General features: G+C 38.8%; 1 protein-coding gene across 1 annotated transcript in view; it reads right to left on the reverse strand.

The window, feature by feature from the left end:
- Nucleotides 1-24076, reverse strand: part of DNAH11 (dynein axonemal heavy chain 11) — a 372079-nt gene that overhangs the window by 147766 nt on the left and 200237 nt on the right. Inside the window, exons 51-55 of the mRNA XM_025379290.1 lie at nucleotides 23752-23945; nucleotides 20093-20255; nucleotides 19035-19158; nucleotides 18479-18621; nucleotides 2678-2839 (exon numbers count right to left, since the gene is read on the reverse strand). Of these exons, the coding sequence (XP_025235075.1) occupies nucleotides 2678-2839; nucleotides 18479-18621; nucleotides 19035-19158; nucleotides 20093-20255; nucleotides 23752-23945 (786 nt within the window). The remainder of the gene's footprint in view (nucleotides 1-2677; nucleotides 2840-18478; nucleotides 18622-19034; nucleotides 19159-20092; nucleotides 20256-23751; nucleotides 23946-24076) is intronic.

A 24076-nucleotide genomic window follows, 5' to 3' on the forward strand; every position in this document is an offset into this window, starting at 1 on the left:
AGGGCTTTTCCTTCTCTCCCTCCTTACACACCTCCTCCCATCTCCATTTCAAAATCTCCTTGGAGAGGTAGTGTGTGTTGACAAAGTCTTCAGATAAACACAAGTGTCAAACTGTTTCGGTCATTACTTGTCAGCTGTCATTTAGTTCAATATTAGGCAAGAGAAAAATAGCACAAACATTTATTTAGATGCAGTCAACCCGTACCCCTGGGTGCTGAGTGTGTACTGATGGAAAATTACATGTCAACACACACAAAACTGCTTGCCTTTAATGAATCCTTTCTCTGTGGCCAAAGGTGGTCACCTTGTATAAGTACCTTACGCTCAGCAAATGAGGTCAATAATTAAGAAGTGCCTAAATTATGCCGATAACTTTCAGTCTTAAAAAAGGAAATTAAGACTAAAAGAGTGATCAAATTGTGCTCATTCAAAAAACTTAAAAACTGTTTTTGACCTCTACAGAAAAGACACCACACGTTTTTAGAAGACCATGGACACATTGTACTCTGAATTAGAATTATTGCTCCTGCACAACAAATTAGGAAGGTGGGGAAGTTAAATAAGCACCTTGCACTGAAATGAAATCATCTAATTTGTTTTGAGGCACAATTCAGTTCATCAGAAATGGTAAAGTGCTTTTAAAATTCCTATTTGGCGCTCAGCATCCTATAGGAGGCGTTATGACACCATCAGATCGAGCTTAGCACCTGACGGGAGCCCTCTGCACTTAACATGATGCAAGTCCTGCCTCATCCAGCAGATGTCAACGGTCACTGGCATATCAAAGCTCCTTTAGCTGTTTTCAAAGCGGCGCCCACCTGGACAAGAAAAAGCCTGCAAAGAGCAGCAAAGGGAAGGAACTTCAAAAGGCACTGTGCCAAATGCCAACTTAAACCATGCTACTAGCTCTAATTTCCTACCATTTGAGAAAGCAACTTGCAGAAACAAAGTGCTCTGGTCCCTTTCTCTTCCTTACCAAACCAGCCTGATAAAACAGAACGTTGCTATCGGAAGATACATACTGACTCTCTCCCTGTAATAAAGCAGCATTTTGAACCCTTCTTGTAACTATCACAAGATAAAATGATGCCCTAGAGAATTCCAGAAATGCAACAGACCTGGAAATTGCATAAGAAATTTGTGTTAATATTTATGACAATTATTTGTCATATTTAATGATTTTCCAGATGTTAGAGTACAAAAATGTTCCTGGCAGACTTTAGAAGAGATAATTTCTTATTTTCATTTATTTGTGGAAATGTTTTAAGTGTAAATGTAGAGGAGAGAAGGAGAGGGGAGGTAGTGGAATATCCTAAAGTTTCTACCATATATATATATGTGTATGTGCATATATATATGTGTGTATATATATGTATGTGTGTATATGTGTGTGTGTGTGTGTATATATACATATGTATCTTCCAAGTTAGACATTGCTTGACAGCTCTTCCCTAGCAATCCAGCACCAAATAATTAGATTAATAAACATTTCAGGAAAAGACTAAAGGAGAAGAGGTCTCCCTCCACAAAATTCTGTAGGTATCGGTGAATACCTGCATGTGTACTTACCTCTATAGCTGCTTTTTTTTTGTAGTAGAAGCAAAGGAAAATGATATTATGAACAATAAAGCTAGCTGCATACAAACAATTAAACATGTAAATATGACTAGGTTTTTAACCATATGGCTGCCGAACGATACAATATACAACAAAATGTAAAAGGATTGTTTTGGAAAGGTGGCAGTTATGCCTTTTGGAGTAAGGGTGGGACAACAATGGGTTGTACCTGTTCATGATAATCTTTCAACTAGAAACAGACATCATTCCTTACATATCTCCAGTTCCGTGTTTGCCTCTGAGAGTCACTTTCAGTGTCTGACCTATTCTAGGAACCTTTCACCTTATCACTCAATGGAATGAGAAGACAAAGCTCCCTGGGAAATGTCCGCAATCACTTTTCCAAGCTATGTAATCAGAGAGGCACTAGACATGAATAAAACTTCATCTTCAGGAAATCTAAATGATAACCTCATATCTACATCCTTTTTCCCTCTGAATCTGAATGTTTGAAGCTTTTGTTGTTCTGTTTTGTACAACCATTTTAAAATGCCATGGGACATACAAATTTCATCATGAGGAAATGACAAATATAACCCATAAATCTGTAAAACCATAAGCAGATATGTTATTTGACTTACTGGTTATGGGATATGGGGGCTGATTTTTCAACTATGGATACTATGAAAATAATCACAATTCATTGCCTTACCTGCTTAAGAAGCAAGCAGTGCATGGCTACGGTGACTACATTTCTGTTTGGGCTTTTAGTTTGGACTTAAAGGGTTTATAATCAGTAAGTCCCATTATGATTCAAGGAAGTAATGATCCTGAGCTTCCAGTGAGTCAGTGCAGGAGTAAGGACATACTCAAGTGCTGTGTGCAAGCCCGTGTTCACACACGTCTGCACATCCTCCTCAATACGTATGGCAAAAAAAAGGCCAGCCATCATATTCCTTAGAATGTAAACTAACGGCTAAGTTTAGCGTCTTAAACAAATCAGGATAACTTTCTGATAGGAGATGTATTTTGGAAAGTACTTATCTACTGAAGATTTTCAGTGTGTGTGTGTGTGTGTGAGAGAGAGAGAGAGAGAGAGACGCAGGCTGACACAGCATACCTCAATTCCCTTGGTTTCCTCAATGAACCTCCTGCTGACGGAGACCAGAGCCTCCTGCGGCCACGCATGAAACCAGTCAATAGCCGTGCAGTTAACTATGGCTGGGAACTTCCGAGCTCTAACTCTCAGCGTGTGACCAACTGGAGAGAAACACAAAATGATCTGTGGAGACATGGGGGCAAGGCAGAAACAGGCAGGTGATGAGTGAGCAGAGAATTACATTGCAGTCTTAGACAATGAGAGAAAGGAGTACAGCCAACTGTGACATTAAACTACCCTAAAGCCCTAGAGAGTGGACAGCAACATTAACCTCCTTGCTAATCAAAGTATAAACCTGTCCAAAGAGGCTGCTCAACTGGACACACAGAAACACTGCTGTGTGCTTTCCTTAAAATTTGTCTCTCTGTGCTCAAACATTTTTGATGATTATCATTAATGGGGGAAATTTTATTCATTTACATTACACAAGTAACATTATAATAAAAAATAAAAATTAAAAAGAAATCACCATGATACAATAATACCAATGTTTTCATCTTCTGTTCCTTCCATTTTGTAATTCATCAGGCTCCATAAAGCTGCATAATACACTTTAAAAACAATGTTTGATCATCTTTAATGTTTATGTTTCCATTTAAAATGAAATAATCTACGTGAGCTCCCACTTCAGATTTTTAAAGGAATTAAAAATTCTGTTTATACTATCACACTCATCAAGAAAAAAAATCAGTTTAAACATTCTCCTGCTGAGAATTTTTTAAGTTTCTGCTGTAAATCTAAAGTTTTGTATAGTTATGTAACAATTTAAAAGTTAATTTAAATCTAAATGTATTTCCATAGTTTTTTTAGGGACACAAGGGATTCTGTCAGGAGTCGCGAGGGTGGCTGTGATGTCTGGCTATGACAGTGGGTCACAGAAACTCAGTGAGAGGAGCACCTGCTCAGCTCCTCTGTGTTTCAGAAGGTTCATCAGAGACACCTTGTGTAAATGCTAAAATAAAGGAGGTGTTCAGTAAGCACCCTTTCCTTCTCTGCTTTTCTTCTCAAGTCCCTGTGTACGTGAGGACACTGGGAAGAGAACTGTCAATCGGGGTAAGGTCTGAGAGGGAGAATCTTGGTTTCCTCTTCTCTAGAAATGGCTCAGACCTGATGATATCAAACCCCGTGGCTGCCTCTAAGTCTCTTAACACTTTGAGATCGGGCAATTGATGAAATCATTTTTCAAAGGATGTGATTTTTTTTTTACCTACAGCATTAAAAAAATCCATGTCATAAAAAATTCCAGCATATATGAACCCATATAGTATCTCATTTAACAAGTGTTTTATGTTTATTTGCCATATATATTCAACAATTCAAGCTATATAAATATTAAGATCAAAATGTTTTCTTTTATTGTTCAAAAAACATGAGATCTACTCTCTCACATTTTTAAGTGTATGGTACCATTTTGTTAACTGTAAGCCCAGCATTGTGCAGCAGATCTCTAGAACTTTTTCACCTTGCATTACTGAAACTCTACACCCATTGAATGGAATCTCTCTATTTCCCCTCCCTCTAGTTCCTGGTAATCACCATTCTACTTTCTGTTTCTAGGAGTTTGACTACTCTCAATACTGCACATAAGCAGAATCATACAGTAATTGTCCTGTGACTGGCTTATTTCACTTAGCATGATGTCCTCAAGGTTCATCCATGTTGACATATGACAAGATTTTGTTCTACAGATGAAAATATTCCATTGTGTGTGTGTGTGTGTGTATATATATATATCACATTTTCTTTATCTAGTTGTCTGTTGATGGACATTTTTTTTTTTTTTTTTTGAGACGGAGTCTTGCTCGGTAGCCCGGGCTGGAGTGCAGTGGCCCGATCTCAGCTCACTGCAAGCTCCGCCTCCCGGGTTTACGCCATTCTCCTGCCTCAGCCTCCCGAGTAGCTGGGACTACAGGCGCCCGCCACCTCGCCCGGCTAGTTTTTTGTATTTTTAGTAGAGACGGGGTTTCACGGTGTTAGCCAGGATGGTCTCGATCTCCTGACCTCGTGATCCTCCCGTCTCGGCCTCCCAAAGTGCTGGGATTACAGGCTTGAGCCACCGCGCCCGGCCTGATGGACATTTTTGTTGTTTGCATGTCTCAGCTATTGTGAAGTGAACATAAAAGTGTAGGTATCTCTTCAAGATCCTAGTTTCAATGTCCTTGGCTATATACCTATAAGACGGATTGCTGGATCTTATGGCAATTCTGTTTTCAATTTTTTTAGGAACCACCAGACTGTTTTCCATAGTAGTTGCAGCATTTTACATTCCCACCAATAGGGCACAAGGGTTCCAATTTCTCCACAGCTTCACCAACACTTATTTTCTGCTCTTTTTTTAATAATGACTATCCTATGTGAGGTGATGCTTCATCATGGTTTTGATTTGCATTCCCTGATTAGTAGGGATGTTGTATATCTTTTCCTATACCTGTTGGACATTTGTATGTCTTTTTTTTTTTGAGACAGAGTCTCGCTCTGTTGCCCAGGCTGGAGTGCAATGGCGCAATCTCAGCTCACCGCAACCTCTGCCTCTTGAATTCAAGTGATTCTCCTGCCTCAGCCTCCTGAGTAGTTGGGACTACAGGTACGTGCCACCACGCTGGGCTAATTTTTGTATTTTTAGTAGAGACAGCGTTTCACTATGTTGGCCAGGCTGGTCTCAAACTCCTGACCTCATGATCCACCCACCTCAGCCTCCCAAAGTGCTGGGATTACAAGTGTGAGCCACCGCACCCGGCCTTGTATGTCTTCTTTAGAGATATGTCTACTCAAGTCCTTTGCCCATTTTAAAATCAGATTTTTAAACTTGAATTATAGGAGTTCCTTATATATTTTAAATATTAATTTCTTATCAAATATACAGTTGGCAAATATTTTCTCCCATTTCACATAGGTTGTCTTTCATTCTGTTGATCATTTCCTTTGCTGTATAGAAGCTTTTTAGTTTGATGTAGTACACTTGTCTGTTTTTGCTTTTGTTTCCTGGGATTTTGACGTCATATCAAAGAAACCATTGACAAGATGAATCTTCTGAAGACTTCCCCTATATTACATTTAAGTCTTTAATTTATTTTGAGTTGATTCTTCCATAGGTTGTAAGATAAGGTCCAATTTTTTTTTTTTTTTTTTGAGACGGAGTCTCGCTCTGTCGCCCAGGCTGGAGTGCAGTGGCGCGATCTCAGCTCACTGCAAGCTCCGCCTCCCGGGTTTACGCCATTCTCCTGCCTCAGCCTCCCGAGTAGCTGGGACTACAGGCGCCGCCACCTCGCCCGGCTAATTTTTTGTATTTTTAGTAGAGATGGGGTTTCACTGTGTTAGCCTGGATGGTCTCGATCTCCTGACCTCGTGATCCGCCCGTCTCGGCCTCCCAAAGTGCTGGGATTACAGGCTTGAGCCACCGCGCCCGGCCTCCAATTTCATTTTTTGCATGTGGTTTAATGGTTTTTAATGTTGCATAAGCTGACTGATCATTTTTTCATTATATAAAATTCTAATTACAAACTAAATAATTGCTGTAATATTTAATGTGCTAACAAGCCTTAGTTAAAATGCATAGTTTTTACTTATATCTTAATTCTTAGGTTTCTTCTATCAGCTTTCCCCATACTTGAATATTTATCCTTTCTTCCCAAGTTGGTTTCCCACACCCAACTCATCTGTCATTTGTGCCAATTTTAGAAATGTCATTTACACATAATGTTAGCAAAGGCAGAGGAAAAAAGGCATCTTTTATTTGACAAGATCCCAAGTATTTTCATCACTTCTACACTTATTTCCACGCTTGTAACTGGCATAGTATCCGATCTTAGGAATGTGTTAGAAAATACTGTATCTGAACCATATTTGTTCAACCTCAGGCAAAAATGCTTTCCCTGAGTTACTTGAGTGATAAGCCTTTGTTATTGGTATGGTTTGTCTCTGTGTCCATACCCAAACCTCATCTCGAGTTGAAATCCCCATAATCCTCATGTGTCGAGAGAGGGACCAGGTGGGAGGCGACTGGATCATGGGGGTGGTTTCCCCCATGCTGTTCTCATGAGATATGATGGTTTTAAAAGCATCTGGCATTTCCCCTGCATGCACTTATCTCTCCTGCCGCCATGTGAAGAAGGTTCTTGCTTCCCCTTCTGCCATGATTATAAGTTTCCTGAGGCCTCCCCAGCCATGCAGAACTGTGAGTCAATTAAACTTCTTTCCTTTATAAATTACCCAGTCTCAGGTATTTCTTTATAGCAGTGTGAGAATGGACTTATTATTTATTGAAAAATAATATAGAATGGTCACTTAGAGAACTATTTTTCTTTTCTACAATTTTATTATTGAAGATATTTTCTCCTATGTTATGTATTATTGCTTAAATAAGGATCCTTACAACACTATGTAAAATTGCATATTGTGAGTGGGCCTGGGAGGGTGGCATGGAGACCAGTTGTTCTCAAAGAACTGTCTAGGAGCTGGTTAGAAATGCAAATCCTTGGACTAACTCCAGACATAAATAATCAGAAACTCTGGGGGTGGGACTCAGCAATGTGTGCCTTCAACAAACACTCTCAGGTGATTCTGACACCCACAGTGACAGCCTGATAGTTTTAAATTGTCTACAGGAATACTTAAATGAAACATTGACTTTTTCCATGTTTTTGCAGTTCATTAAATATGCATAGAATCTAGGTCTCTACACACAGAGTAAGATGAAAAATTTAGAGAATTTTAAATACATAATTATATGTAATCTAAATTCTATCAGCTAAACTAGACTCTGGGAATTAAATTACAGAAATATACTTGTTCATTAGTAATTCCTTTGAAGGGAAAGGAGAGTGTCACGCTAGCCTTGAAAGTGCAGTAATTGACCCAATTCATTGCTCAGTAATTTCTAGTTTTGCTAAAAATTGAGCATAAAATTTCTCCTGCCACGCAGCTTTCCTGGGTAGTAGTGTCATGTGAGATTTTTCCAGAAACCCATGCTAATGTCTAGAAACCATTGGTTATTCTGCTCTTTTCTAAGATAGTTTACACAACTTTACAGATAACCTGAGGTAAACCCCAGTTGTCACAAGGAACATTACTATGAGGGAAAAATCATTCCAAATAATTTTCCCATTATATTTCCCTTAATTTAATGAAAACTTAATATAGCAAAGGGCTTATAAGAAATAAAAACAAAATAAATAATTTTAAAAGGGTGTTATATTGTCTATAATTTAACTAGTAGTATAATATGCATGTGAATAGTCATTTTATTTTACACCTTAGGGGCTGTTGGTTAATATCTGGCATACACCACCAAGGGCTACACAGACTGGTGGGGAGGTGGCTAATCAGTCTTGCATGGACTCTAATGGAAGCCCACACTGCAGAGCCAGCTACCAGAAGCTCTTAGCCAACTACTTCTCTTGTCAACATAAATGTTTGGTTAGGCAGCATCATGGATGGTAGACATGATTTTTCACTGAGGAAATAAGTAATGTTCAAGATATATGAAGCAATATCTCCCCACCAAAGATGTGTGCATAGCTCTGCCAAGGTATGAACAAAATTCAAAAATCTAAGTATCAGGGTATCCCAATAATTATATTTTGGGCAGTGGCCCTTGGGATTTTGGAACTTGACCAGTCCTGTGGTAAACTGCTTATAAAGAGTCTAGCCTTTTGATGTGATTCCAACGAGATCAGCTGAATCTTTCCATGGAAATATTGCCACATCTGCCCCAAAGAAACCCCAGGGATGGGCAACCCAGGTCCCCAGAAGAACAGAGCTGGGATTACACTAAGATTATAGGGCAGGTTGTAAGGCTTCTGTGTGTGTCTCCTTATTATCAGCAATCAACTCTCTATAGCAGGCTTCAGTCTGAGACATCCTTTCCTGGAAGCATACCTTGAGTTGGGAGATTTGGGGAAAAAGCCCTCTCCCTCACCCAACAGATGTCATCTACCTTGAAGTACCTAAACTCACTGAACTACACTGTCCTTTCTCCTCCCACCCCCACCAAAAAGTTCTTGACAATTGCAAGTGCGCAAATTGGCTTAAGTTAGTTTCCAACAGTGGGATTAGAAAGGAAAGTCAGTGAAAAAAAAAAAAAAAGTTAAAAATGCCTCTGGCAGCTGTGCTTTTTTCTCAAAGCAAATTCTCACAAGTAAAAAGCAAACCCTGAAATCACCATCTATGTACTTCCTGCAGCTCTAACATTTGGATGTCAGGAACTTGCTTTTGGAATTCATACCGTAGAATTTTCTATTCCTTTTTTTTTTTTTCTTTTGCCCGCACAGGTGTTATGACTCATTTGCAGGAACCCACTTTTCCCCATGCTTTGTAATATGTTTTCATTTCTTTTAGATAAGATCTCATCGTAAGTACATATTTATTTGTAGATCACTAACAGGACTCAGTCCATTTCATCTGGTAATGAAAATGTGAATTGCTACAGTCACTCTGTATGTTTTTTCCAGTTGATACAGTTTATTCTCAGATGGTAGTAACCCTCCCACATATTTACTTCAGAAGCTTCCGTTCATCACTTACGTTTGCATTTATCCTCAAAAGTCTCAGTATTTTTCAAGAATAATCACGTCTAAATCTGAGGAAACCCTCGCAGGAATGGAGGTTTACTGGGGAAAACCTTCCCAGGTTTGACTGCTTCAGGGTCACTTTATCATGGTCCTCATATCTTCCTGTATCACCCCCCTATCTAATTACCTTTCAATTTCAATTTGTTCTTAAAAGAGCCAATAGCTTCAACATGTGCACACTCAATACATTTTCTTATTTATTTCCCTTTTAGATAGCACACAATGAACTCATTCCCATAACCTTTGACTTGTGTAAATATTGGACATTACAGATTTTTGCTAGAAGAATGTTTGACATCAGGGAGTTTTAGTTAATTTTTCTTTCTTTTTCTGAACAAAAGTCTCCTATTCACAAAGAAAACTGTGTGTGGAATCCCAACAAATAGCAAAGAGCAAACCTATTCCTGAGGGGGAAGACAGGAAGTAGAGCCCTTGTCTCAGCTGCCGTGCTTGTCACCAGCGCCTGCACTGGTCACAGACTGCGTTCCAAGCCAGTCTCTAGCCCCATAACAACGTATAGGTTTTGTTTTGTTTTTAAAGAAAATCAGATGCCTATTTTTCTTTCTTCTGGCTGGGGCTTTATTTGAATTGTGTCATGCCAAGTCTCTGGCTTCCGATCAGCACTGCTCTGTTAGAGTAGCCGGTGTTTCTGCTGATGCAATGGGGTAACTCTACACACATGCATCATTGCAAGAACAGGCCTCAGACTCTACCAGCAAGCCCCACAGCTGAATGCTAGCAAAATGAGAAAAGCACGACATGCTTTCCAAAATGCAAAGGCTATTCAACACACAGTGATATTCTTACTCAAGGGATTAAGCACTAGATTTCTGGTGTAAAAATTTTCTTTTACAATATAAAATAATAGAAAGACTTCTATTCATGCTTTGGAACTCTCTTCTTGATCACTATTTTTTCGTGACATCTTCCTTGCCCTGTCTTCTGTTATCCTACATAACCTTTATCTCTCAAGTACATCGTTGTGATTTTACTTTTTGTGTGTGATTACTGGATTGAATGAGGTGGCTCTAGGTGGGCAGTGGCTGGGTTAGCCTTTGCTCCCTGTCACATTCCAAGGACTCAGCACATCACGGGCACTCAGTACATATTTGCTGAGTGATGAATGGCTAAATGAATGAGTAAACATATAGCAGTTTGAAAAAAGCTTTTCTGGGCAAAATAAAACATTGATATTTGTGTCCTAATTTTTTTGAGGTTTTGTTGTTTTATCTAATCTTAAAGAGGGTGAACCTCAGATACAGAGTACAAGGTTGCACCTTTTGTCTTTCTCTAAAGTTCTTTTCATTCTACTTACATCAAATAATAACAGAAAATGGGAGAACAGAAACTAGAGCACTGTATCCAGAGAGATGTGGTCCTGCAAAGCAAAACACAGTTGGCAGCATAGAAACTCACAGAGCTCTGGAACCAGTGATGGGCAAGCCGGCTATTAGAGTGTTTCTTGTTCCTCATTAGTGCATGTCTCAGGATGTACGGCAGGAGGGGTGAAGAGTGCCCCTCTCGTGAATGAAGCTGTCGAGATGGCTATCCGCATAAGGGAAAGAAGTCAAACGTTCTGCTCCTCAGCCAGAGGTAGGTTTGAAGAGACTCGACTACACAATCTTATAAGGATAATGTTCTGCGATAACTGATTTTCCACTGGCCAGGTGAGTAGTTGAGGTTTTACACAAAATGAAAAACATACCCTGAAAATTACTTGCGTTACTACTAAGTCTTTTGGCTTATGCCATGTGTGTCTGTGTTAATCTGTTGCTTGCATACAAGTGGGCTTGACATTTTTGTTGACACTCTCAGGTCCCTGCACATGACGCAGTGTTAGCCAGGAGGAAATCACCCACCTTGTCTGTTGCCATACTTTAGCTGTGAATTGCTGTCTCTACTATCCAAGAAGGAAGAAGAGGGAAGAAGCCTAAGTGGAGCCAGAGGAAGAAATACTATAAAACCAAGAAAAACAGAAAAGCTCCTGCAGACTGCAAGGCAACTAATTCCTCTGAAGTTGATGTAATATAAGAACCTGAAGAAAAGAATAAAAACTTGCATAGCACTCTCAAGAGGTTGGAAGGAAAGAAAATAATAGAAATCCATAGTAGAACTGGCCAAGATGAAGAAAGAAGATAAAAGAAGGGGGTTTAAATAAAAACGAATAGGATAAACTGCAACACCTCTTCCTAAAAAATATTTAAAATACCTCAGGCCAACATTTCATCCAATACTCAATGATGGAAAGTTAATGGCATTCCCATTACATAAATAAATAAATGAATAAAGATGATCATTATAGTTACTTAAAAATTTTAACTGTTGTTCAGAAAGTATGACTGTCCCAAGATATAGGAAAGTGGTGATTATTAAAAGGATTAAAAATTAAAAGATGATCTGTCTACTCAGCAAACTCTAAAGAACAAAATGCAAAAGCTAGTGGAATTAATGTGTGCACTGAATTGGTTGGTAAAACAAACACATAACTAAATATCCATCGTTCCTCCTTCCCTCCATCCAATGGCTTTCTTTTATGTCCACAGTGATCAGTTAGAAATTTGGCAGGAGTGGAAAATGCTATAAAATATTGAGAAAAGAACTTAATGAGAAATGTGTAAAATGAATTGAAGACAATTAGTTGCTTTTTCAAAGCTCAAAGACATTTTGACTAAAGGAAGAGATGTGCCACATTCTCGGAAGAGGTCAATTATTATAAAGATGCTAATTCTTCCCACATTCATTAACAAATTTTAGGTGATTCTAATAATTCCCAACAGGATTAGCAGAATTTAGCTAAATGATTTTAAAGTTCAGCCAGAAAAAAAACGAATAAGAAGATCAAAGGATATCTGGAATAATACCCTTTGTGTTGTGAAAGAATTCACACTATCAAGAATAAACCTTAAATTATAACAAGGAAAACAGTGTAGGTGAATGAATAAATATTCAATATTGTAATTATATCCATTATCCCCCAAAATCAGTCTATACATTTTCATTGAATTTTTTTAAAAGTCGTCAAACTGATTTCATACTTAATCCAGGAAATTAAAGGTGCAAATAACTAAGTAAATGTGGAAAAGGAAGGTGATCTTGCTCCACTAGATTCCAGAATATACTATAAGGCTATAATAAACACACAAATTATGTGTGTTTATTATGCAGTGTGGCAATTATGCAGAAACAAATTAATGGGACATAATAGACAGCCCCAAATAGAATCTTATATATTTAGGAATTTAATAGATGAGATAAATAGCATTTTGAATCAGTGATAAAAGAGAGTTTATATAATAAATGGCATTGAGGGTATTCAGGGGTGGAATAGTAGGAAAGCCATCTTATAACTTACACAAAACTGTCTGGCTGAACATTAAAAATATTATAAATTAATATAAAGAAAATACAGAATAATATTTTTATAACCATGGAGTGCAAAAATTGCTTCCTAAAAAAGCCTTAACACATGAAAGCCATAAAATAAAAATTTAACATTTTTAACACATATGAATGTAAAACAGGAGGTCATCATAAAGTTAGCAGAATTATGATAAATTAAAAAAAGAACTGGAAACACCATACCAGAACATTCTGGACATATAAATAATATCCACTATATAAAGTGCTCATATAAAACAATATGAAGTTACAGCAAACCAATAGGAAATTTGGAAAAAGCTATAAATGGATAAAGGACATTTTCTACAAAGAGTTGTTTAGAATAAAGTGCATTTCAGTTAAATAGTTCATTCCATTCACCAAATTCTTGAATCATTTGATTTTTACCCGCTATGGGAGCCTTCTAATCAGAAAAGGAAATGGGTAGGTAATTAAAGAAGACTGCGTGAGATGTGAATAAAAATTTTTTAGTTCTGAATATATACTTCATGTTTATATGCACTTAGAAAACTGAGAGGAAAGATACCAATATGTTATCTCTAGGCAAAATTATTAAGGGTAGTTTAAAAATATTGTTTTCATGTTGTTTTGTATTTTTAAATTCTCTCCAATGAGTATATATTTTTTAAATGATCAGAAATGGATCCTATATATACACTTAAGTAGGTAGATAACAAGGCAAATATCTAAAACCTTGGGAGGGAATCAGAGGCTGCCACATAAATCAAGTGTCCTCTTCACTACAGCATCAGATGGTCAGGAAGGAAAGTAAGAAAGAAAAGTTACTGGGTTAACTAAGGTCCACCAGAGAGGAGACGGAAGTTCTGTATTCTAGCTGTAAGATGAGAACTGTGTGGGAAAAGATGCACATAGACAAATGTGAAGGAGAGAAGGCATCTGGCATTGCTATTCATTGGCTTATTTGAGGCAATCCAAGGACACACATCTGATGGTTGTTAATGGGAACTGCCCTCTGGGATTCAGAGGTCACATTTTGCATGCCAACAGGTTCTCATTGTCTCTGCATTCCAAGTGGGAACTGACTTTGGGTGGTGAGCATGGGTAATGGGGTGGCAACTTCACATCATTTAGCTTGACCTGCCAGGTGTGCTCACCAACCCCTTGTAACACATTAAGCTTTCCATGGTGCCCGGCTTGGAATGTATGCAAAGGAGATATCAGCTCATCAGAAATTCTGAGTCTTTAGTACACACTGGTGAGTATCATGATATATGAAAATAACATAGAGCAATTTGGAATTCTTCTTTAAAATTCCAAGGATGTGGGGGTAATATACATAAATTAAAAGAAAGAAGTTGGCATTTTCAGGCTAAAATACTACTCATTTTTACCATAATAGTTCTCCTTCAAGGTAAAGAGGTCATGGTGCTGACCATCAGCCTTCCGCAGGATGGATCGAACTAAGTGACAAGGCCAAAGGGGATCAGAAGTGGGATCCCTTCTTCTGACAGAGATATCCTATTTCTACTCGATGTTAAAAACAAAATAGCACATAACAAAAACAAAACCAACCTCCTACTCATTTTAGTAGGGAAGAGATAAGTCATTCAATTAATAGTCCTGTGATGATCGGGGGTAGGGGTGGGGAATTATCCAAATCTAACTCCAAAATAAATTCCATCTTGCATTGAGTTAAATACTAAAAAATGAGACCATAAAAAGGATTAGACAACAATAGAGATGAATACAAAACTGACCTCAGTTTCGGTAAGGTCTGCCTACACACAGACCCAAAGGAAACAAAGAAAAAGGCTGATGGATATAAAAATATAAAAATGTAAAACTTCCGTATATCATTCTGCATTATATGAATATTAGTAAGTACAAGGAAAAAAACATATACATATCTCAATAGATGCTGAAAAGGAATTTACTAGGTTGATACTTCTTTGACAAGATACATATTCTGAATCAAAAGCCAACATAAAACCTAACTGTGAAACATTAGACACATCCCCATTAAAGTAAGAATTAAGAGAGAATTCCTACTATTATCAAAATTACTTAATGTTCTGCAATATTTGCCAATGCAATGAGGGAGAAGAGCAGAAAAACAGAATAGCAGGAAAGACAAAATATATTTACCTGCAGGCTATATGATATCAACCAACTATTAGAAACTATAAGAGAGACAGTAAGGTTGCTGATTATAAAGTTAAAAATCAATAGCTCTCCTATATACAAATAATACACCATTACAAAACTTTATGAAACAATCCTTCTCTAAAAGCAATAAAAGACACTGTACCCTGAAGATTAAATTCTAATATAAAACAAGCATTCAGCATGATTTCAATCAAAGTTGACATGGAGTGTGTTGAGAATTTGACAAAATGATGCTAATACTTATCCAAACATATAAACACAGGAGAATAAGTAGAAAAAGCTTAACAAGAAAGAGCAACTGGAAATGAAAACAAATGATAAAGCTTTACTAATTTATAGTGCAATGCTGAAATCAGTAGCAGAGAGTTAACAAGAAAAGAGAACAGAGAATTTAGAAACAGACACAATTAATATGGCTATTGGACACACACTAAAGATGGTATTTGAAGCTGGTAAGGAAGAAATACATGGTGTTTAGGCAAGAAGACATCTTTTTGGGAAAAATAACCTGAAACCTCTCAGCTCACACTTCACCATATTTAATAAAAAATATATTTCAGAGGTAGCAAAGTTTTAAACAGAGCATGAAAGCATATAGGCACTGAAATGACTGATACTGCTTCTTTCTAAAACTATTCCAAAACCCATTTCAAATTTTACTCATAAAGGCAACGTCCCCAAATTAAATATTTACTCCCGCAGACTCCTTAGTAGCTGGAGACAGCATGGGAAGCATTTGAGGCCAGTCAGACATCAGCTTAGGGTTTTGGGGAGGAGCTTAGGTTTCCTGGTACAGAGTCTCCAGGTCCTCTTCCCCTTCTATCCCCCTGCCTGGAACATAAACATACTGTACCCACCTGTGATCAGGAGGCAAGAGGCATCACGACGAAAGCAGGCAGAAGGGAAAAACGAGAGATGAGCATCTTTTCTAAGGGGCCTCTAAGGGTAATACTGAGCCAGTCTGGACTTGCTATTGTGAAAGGCTTCAAGAAACTGTTGAGTTTTCTCTTAGTGTAGCTCAATGTGAGTTCCAACTGCTTCTAGTAAAGATTATCTTGCTCATGCCTGTAATACCAGCACTTTGGGAGGCCAAGGCAGGTGGACATGAGGCCATGAGTTCGAGACCAGCCTGTCCAACATGGTGAAACCCCGTCTTTACTAAAAATACAAAAAATTAGCCAAGTGTGGTGGCTGGCACCTGTAATCCCAGTTACTTGGGAGGCTGAGGCAGGAGAATCACTTGAACCCAGGAGGCAGAGGCTGCAGTGAGCTCAGATCATGCCATTGCATTCCAGCCTGGGCAACAAGAGTGAAACTCTGTCTCAAAAAATAAATAAGTAAATAAATAAAAACAAAAAATAAAAAGAGATTATCTTGAAGAGTAAAATACTTTTCTAAGAAATGGATCTGAGGATCCATTAAGGAAAAAACTGATTAATCTAATACATAAACCTTTAAAAAATTGGCAATAAATGAACATGTGCCATAAGTACATTTAAAAGACAAAAGAATAGGAAAAATATACATGAGACACATATAAATACATAGAACTCTTATAAACAAAAATATGTACAATCCAATAGAAAATTGAGCCCTTTATGACTTAGCCTTAGTTGTTGCTCAGCATCACCTCTGTCATACTGGATATTAGCTGAAGATTCATAAGCTCCCCACCCAAATTCAAGAAGAGGGGATCTAGACGCCACCTGTGAGTAAGAAGAGCATCAGAGAATTTGAAGGCATGTTTTAAAACTACCACAAGCTGTAACTATTGAATCTAGCGATATCCATTCTAGGAATTTATCCTGTAGAAGCAAGCAAAGTTGAGCATGCAAGATATATACAATGTTCATTCTGGCACTATTTATAACAATGGCTCTTAAATTTCATCATGCCTCTGAATCACCTGGAGGCCTTGTTAAGAGAGATTTCTGGGGCCACCCAAAGTTTCTGCTTCAGGAGGTCTGGGGTGGAGTTGGAGAAACTACATTTTCAAAAGTTTCTTGTTGATGTTGATTCTGCAGCTCTGAGCAATAGATTATGAGAACCACTGATTTATACTATTACTACCTCAAATTCTAACATTGTACTTGTTTCCCCATTCGATAAAGAAAATTTGATTCTAGTATATCACAATGGAACAGGAAGAAATCCCTGGCCTTGTTCCTAGCTGACAAATGTATTCTTAGTCTATTTTTGATGGGGAGAAACCTCTTTGGGCAACTGAACCTTAAGTTCTAACCTTCTAACCTCAGCCCAGAATTGCTTAGTAAAACTAATGTGAAACTTGAAATAGCAGAATGTTGGAGAAACTTAGTGACTCTACTCTCTAATGTCCAATCAAAGGCATATTCAGGGCCAGTGCCAGTCCCCATCTCCTGTCCTTAAATACTCCAGCTCTATAGCTGCCACAGCCTGCCACTAACTTGACAGGCATAACAACAAGAGAAGCAACAGTTAAGCAGCAGCATTCCTAGATTACTAACCATTCCATACTAGAAAGCCTGAATTGTCCTAGCAGCATTCTTAAATTGGCTTCCTGATGAGTTTGGAGGCTCTCCCTGTTATCTTGTGATACTTGACCTTTATTGTTCTATTATCTGGTTATATTGTCTGCCTATGTGATACACTATAGCACAGAGCAGCCAATGAGGAAGAACACTGGGGTAATCCTTCAGAACATCTGAGCATTACTTCTTTTGTTTTTGAGACAGAGTGTCACTCTGTCACCCAGGCTGGAGTGTAATGGCGTGATCTTGGCTCACTGCAACCTCTGCCTCCTGGGTTCAAGTGATTCTCCTGCCTCAGCCACCCCAGTAGCTAGGATTACAGGTGCATGCCACCAAACCTGGCTAATTTTTGTATTTTTAGTAGAGATGGGGTTTCATCATGTTGACCAGGTTGGTCTTGAACTCCTGACCTCAGGTGATCCTCCTGCCATGGCTTCCCAAAGTGCTGGGATTACAGGCGTGAGCCACTGCGCCTGGCCCATCTGAGTGTTACTTCTAAATTCCTTTCCTTGAAGTTACTGACATCATTATCACTTTCTTAATTCAAAACTCTCCTCATTATTCACTTCATGATTTAGAAATCTCTTATCTCATTCCAATTTACTTTTCCAGATTTATTGATCTCACTCTCCCTATAAGAACTCTATGTTCCAGGCCTTTAGAGGTAACTTGGGTTTCTCCAAATGTGTACCATGCACTTGACCTTTATATAAATGCCATTTCCCGTCCCTGAAAACTCCTCCCTTTGAATTCTTCTCCATGCTTGACACGTGGCCCATCATTTCCTCCAGGATGACCAGCTCCAGTGACGAAGGATACTGCGCTCCTCTGTAATCCCACAGCACTGTTTACATTTATATTGTATGATAATTATTTGTGATGTCTCCTGTGTTCTATAATAGTGTAAGTTCCTCAAGGGCACAGACCACAGGCGCTTCAGCTGAGGACTGCACACACTGCTCAACAGTGCTTTGCAGGAGCCCAGCATCATGGGACACTTTAGGAAGATACACTCCAGATACAGGTGTGTAAAAATGCACACATCCTTTCAAAATGCATTACTGAAATCCAAACTCATAATAAAAAACTCAGAATAGAACCAGATAGTTGCAATAGCAGGTTTTAACTAATATGCCGATTAAGCAAGTATTTCTTACTTTGAGCTGTAGTCGCACCCTGGCCAAAAAGAATTTCCAACAGTTTTCTCTGGAGTCCACCATGCCCAGAGCATGAACTTCATTATGAATTCCAGAAATTATCTTGTCCACATCTTCATCGCTGAACAGATCTGGGATTTCTCCTGCCCCAAAGAATGAGTAGAATTACTAAAAGATCATTGCAATTTAAATTTTACATATAACTTTTAAACGTTTGAAATGTTTTACAAGACAAAGTTCAGCATAAATGATGAGTTTAAAATCAGAAATGTCATGTTTCTTTTTTATTTACAAGACATACAACACATATAAGCCATGATGAACACACCCTCTACACCCACACATGTAGGAATAACATTTACTGCACTGAAGGCCTTCTCATCCATAAACAGACTAAGAAAGCAATACACCTCAAATTAGTTAGGTTTACAGGTTTCTCCCCAAAGACTGCCCAGCAAACATCTCAAAGACGAATTCTCTCTCTTTAAAGTTCACTGAAACTACAGATAATTTGTCATTGGGGAAGATCTTTCAAGAAATGTGTTGGTTTAATCACCTGATGCCAGCAAGTCATTAATCAGCATGAGGAAGCTCTCATCTAGAACCTGGGCATCTGTCAGCAGGAACACAGTGGGCATGTTCTTGGCTCCAGTTCGGATGTACAAATTGGCAAGATCTACCTGTAAGGAAAGGCCATCATTCATGTTTTGTTAAAATGCTGATGCGGCGTTGGGAGGATGTGTGTGAGTGCCGGGGAGAACTGAGTAACTGTATCGCCATAGCACTGTGGGGTGCCTTTCACTGGTTCACATATTCCTTCTCTGAGAGACCCCATTCTAGGGGACAGCAGTGCGACACCACCTCCATTTCTGACATGTAAGGATAAGTGTTGTGTTTCTGGCTTACTGCAGCAGAGAGATGAAAACAGGCTCAGATCACCAACTCCCTTCTCACTGAGTACAAGCGAATTCATTGACGCCTTTTTCAAGCAGTGCCATAAAAAGAAGTCTGCTCATTTTAACAACTGTCCTATTTTACTGAAAATGGGTTTTATTTCATTAGTAATATTAAAAATATGTGATTTTTTAAAATTTAAAATATCACTTGGCACAAATTGTAGGTACTATTTTGTAAGTACATTTGTTACTAAAAAGCAAAGCTTGAAAACACACGAGAGTTTCCTGAACGTGTTATTCCTATTGCGTCATCTTCTCCTATTCTTATCCAATGTGGAAGAAATCTATTTTCACTTGTGAAGTTAGTGTCTTTTTTCCCCAACCTGTCATACAGGAACACTAATGGCGATAAGCATCAGGTTTGATTAATAGAAAACAGAAAGACATTTGTGTAAGCAAGTATTTAAGTAAATATTTTCTAAGCCAGGTTTACATGTTATTAAACCTACATAAAACTTGTAAAAATTTATTATTACTAATTTGACCATAAAGGCAAAACCGCCAAAGGTCAATTACTGCTCTAAAGAGCTCCCGCTGTCCTGTGGTTGGGGAGGCCTTGGCCAAATCTGGGAGTCACAGCCCAGGTGGGCGCACTGGGAGCCTCGGCTTTATCTGCCAAGCAGAAGGGTCAGAAGAACTGCCTGTCTCCTTTACTCACCCGAAGTTCCTGGATTCCATAGCCCTCAGTCAGAGTGATCTGAAAGACCTCAAGGCCACAAAGGTAAGCTGCCAGCCTGGACAAGCTCTGCTTGCCACTGCCCCCCACTCCAACCAAGAGAGCACAGCCCTGAGGGGTTCGTAAGATCCGGCTGATGCGACACCTGGGGAAAGAAAGCGCCCATCGTGGCACAGAATCGAAAATGCCCTGGGACTATGTCTGTTTTGTTTATTTTTATATATTTATTTATTTTTGAGATGGAGACTTGCTCTGTCGCCCAGGCTGGAGTGCAGTGGTGTGATCTTGGCTCACTGCAGCATCTGCCTCCCGGATTCAAGTGATTCTCCTGCCTCAGTCTCCCAAGTAGTCGGGATTACAGGCACCCACCACCATGCCCCGCGAATTTTTGTATTTTTAGTAGAGACGGGATTTCACTATATTGGCTAGGCTGGTCTTGAACTCCTGACCTCAAGTGATCCACCTGCCTTGGCCTCCCAAAGTGCGGGGATTACAGGCGTGAGCAACAGCGCCTGGCCTATGTCTGTTTTGTTTATTCTTTAGATAAATAGTGAGAGACTAAATTCCAGTTTTTACTGGAAACCTCTAGTCCTTGTTGATTTGTTTCCCCATCAAAGATGGTATCTTCACCCTCACCCTTGAACTGCTCCCATGACAAACCATCCTATGCTAATAACATTTTGAATTCTTTTAGTGCTTTGCTATCACCACCAAAAGTCCGAAAAGAAAATATATGCAAAGGCCTTGTGTTAAAGTCTTCAAAATATTTTGATTGGCAAGAAAGATCCGAATTCCACACCAGCATCCAAGTATGAGGACATCAAAGGAGGAGTAGCCTTGTGCCAGAAATCTTTGCTGTAGAATTATTTTGGAAAGAATGGTTTGTTTAGACCAACAGATCTCTCCGTGTGACTTACTCAGCAAATCAAGCACTTGTTTCTTAATGTAATTTTTGCTTCCTTCACACTAGAGCCTTCCTTTGTAACTACACCATTCTAGAATAATTTTCTGAAGCCATTCAGCACCGCAAAGTTAAATTTCCACCAAGGCCAACTAATCCCTTGTTCTGTAATATCCAAGGCATTCTGAATGCTTAATCTATTTATACTACTGCTATATTTTACAGCTATAAATAAACTGGCTTTAACGTTAACAAAAGATGGGTTTGGTTGAATAGTTCATAATTATGTTAAAAATATTAAGAAAACCAAAAAAACAAAATATAAACATGTAGATAGTAAAACACCTGAATTTGATGCCATCATTTTGCTCTAGGTTACTTTTCTGAAATGAACTTAAACTTCAGAACCTGAATAATCTACATAAATTGTTTTAAATAGTGCTTTTTGAAAAAGATTAAGTTGGGATCACTTATATTAGGACCAGCACACGTGAACATTTTCTGAAAACCTCCAATAACAGAAAAGATAGGTTATTTTTACAAGCTCAGTCATCACATTAAATTTTACTTCACATGACCACACAACAAAACAACCTTGGGGAAAGCTATAAAATTACTCTGACATGAGAGATACCCCAAGCTATAAAGTAGGGTTTTCATTTCATTTTAATGTATGCTTTGAGGTTTTTAACCTCACAAGATTCACTAAGTGGCAAAGTCCCTTTCTATAACACTCAAGGACATGCTCTTAAATCACCTCTAATGCTGAGTAAATCAGCTTCTAGCTCATAATCCCCGATCAAAGAAACAGCCTTACCTTTTAGGCCACTGAAAATTCCGTACTGAGGGATTATATGGGAAAACGTCTCCTCAGTATCAATGGGAGGTTTCTGTTTCACCTGAGCCAGGACGCACATACACAGTGACTGTATATTAACCCAATGACAGATAGCATTGCTAATAGTTGATTTAACACCACGGTCTTAGATTCCAATTGAAACTTCCTTTGCATAGTCAGAGGAAGGATCACAACTGCAAAGGGATCAATAAAACTACCAACACTTAGTTGTGATGACAGGAAGGGCTCTACAATTTTTGTAGGTTCTGGGGCCCAACATAAGTTTAAAGATTAATTCTTCTAAAAACTGAATTTTCCACGTCTTATTTTCTCTGGATTTTTCCTTCTTCTTTTCTTTTATTTTTGAGAGATAGGGTCTCACTCTGTTGCCTAGGCTAGAGTGCAGTGGCATAATCCTAGCCCACTGCAGCCTCGAACTCCTGGGCTCAAGCAAGCCTCCCTCCTCAGCCTTCTGTGTAGCTGAGACTACAGGCACATGCCACCACCCCCAGCTCATCAATATAAAAAAAAAATTGAAGAGATGGGGTCTCACTACGTCATCCAGGCTGGTCTCAAACTTCTGGCCTCAAGGGATCCTCCTGCCTCAGCCTCTCAAAGTGCTGGGATTATAGGTGTGAGCCACCACACTCAGCCTCTTCTTGTTTTCAATGATTTCTTTTTTCTTTTTCTTTTTAAGTCTTTGGCTGTTGTCACTTATTTAAGTCTTTGCTGGTGTCAATGAGAGATGAAGGTGACTTGGACTACCAGAGCAGTATCAGATGTAAACATGTGATCAACTTTCTACACAGCAGTGGCAATGTTAAGTTGTTTAGCCCAGACAATGAACTGTGTCATCCCCATGCTAAAACCCATCCAACCACTTCTCACTGCACTTAGAATAAAATCAAACTTCCTTCTTCTGGTTACAAGGAAATACTCCTTATTGGTAAGGTCATTTCCTGCCTCTCCATTTTTATATTTTTCTCTATGCTGCAGCCTAACTGGTCTTCTTTTCTGTATCTCAAACATTCTTGCCTTAGGGTCAGATGCAATCTTATCTCTGTCTAGAATGTTCTTCCTCCAGATCTTTCCATGTGTAGCACCTAGTTATCACTCAGGTCTCACTTTAAATGTCACCTCTTCACAGAGATGCCCAGTCCCTCTCTGGAAATTCACATATTGTATTTCTCACAGAATCAACCTATTTTCCTTCTTGGCATGACACATCACTTTCTGATATTTTTCTTGCTCACTCTCTTGCTTAGTTGTTCATGTCCTTATAGATGTCCATCTTCATCACTAACATGTAAGCTCAACTATAGAGGGGACTGGATTGTGCTCACTGCTGCTGTATCTCAGCACCTAGAACAATGTCTGATAGGTGGGGCTGTAGATGGTTGCACAGTCTGTGCACTACATGAGGTACCAGGTCTAGGAGGTGAGCGAGAACCTTATCAGCCATGCTCTATCCAAGGACAGGTGCCTTTTTCTAATTTTCTGCCAACACAGCATGAGCCCTCCCCCATTTTAAATAATTTGCACAAAATTGCTGAAAGGCTGGCAATATTCCTAGCTGGCACTCAACAAAACCTGCTTAATCAATGAAAATCAGTCCTTTGTCCCTTATGAACTATGTGACTTTGAACAAGTAATTTACGTTTCCACTTTCTTAATATTCAAGTAAAATAATGGATATGATGGCATCTCAGAAAACAGTGTGCCTATGTAAGACATTATTAAGAATGTAACATTAAAACACAACCCTCTTATACTTTAAAATTATATGTCAAACAGCAGATAAGAACTGGTGGTTCAGAGTGCTTAGTATGATGTATTGAAAAATGACAGTTGTGGATACCCAGCCATTCTTCCTTTTATGAAAAAGCATCGTGACTAACTCACACATGTTGCATGGCATCTTCAAATAAAACTAGGTGCATGGCAGCATTTAGTTCGTTGTAGTTGTCTAAGGTTTCCGTAAGAATCATCTTCAGCACTTCCCAGTCCTTCACTGGCATGTAATGTGGGTCCTTCCCTCTGTTAGCAAAGTAGCAATAGATGAGGGGCTGTTGAAGTAGCATGTGACTATCTATACCCTGCAGGACGAGAAAGAGAAAAATATGGCATGTCAACCATCCACAGAGGTCCGGCTGCGGGCAGCATGACCTAGCAAGAGAAACGCTTACAGACCCATGCATGGGTAGGTGGGTGGAATGTTCCCAAGCAT

The sequence above is a fragment of the Theropithecus gelada genome, chromosome 3, assembly GCF_003255815.1.
Source record: "Theropithecus gelada isolate Dixy chromosome 3, Tgel_1.0, whole genome shotgun sequence".
Classification (NCBI taxonomy): Eukaryota; Metazoa; Chordata; class Mammalia; order Primates; family Cercopithecidae; genus Theropithecus; species Theropithecus gelada.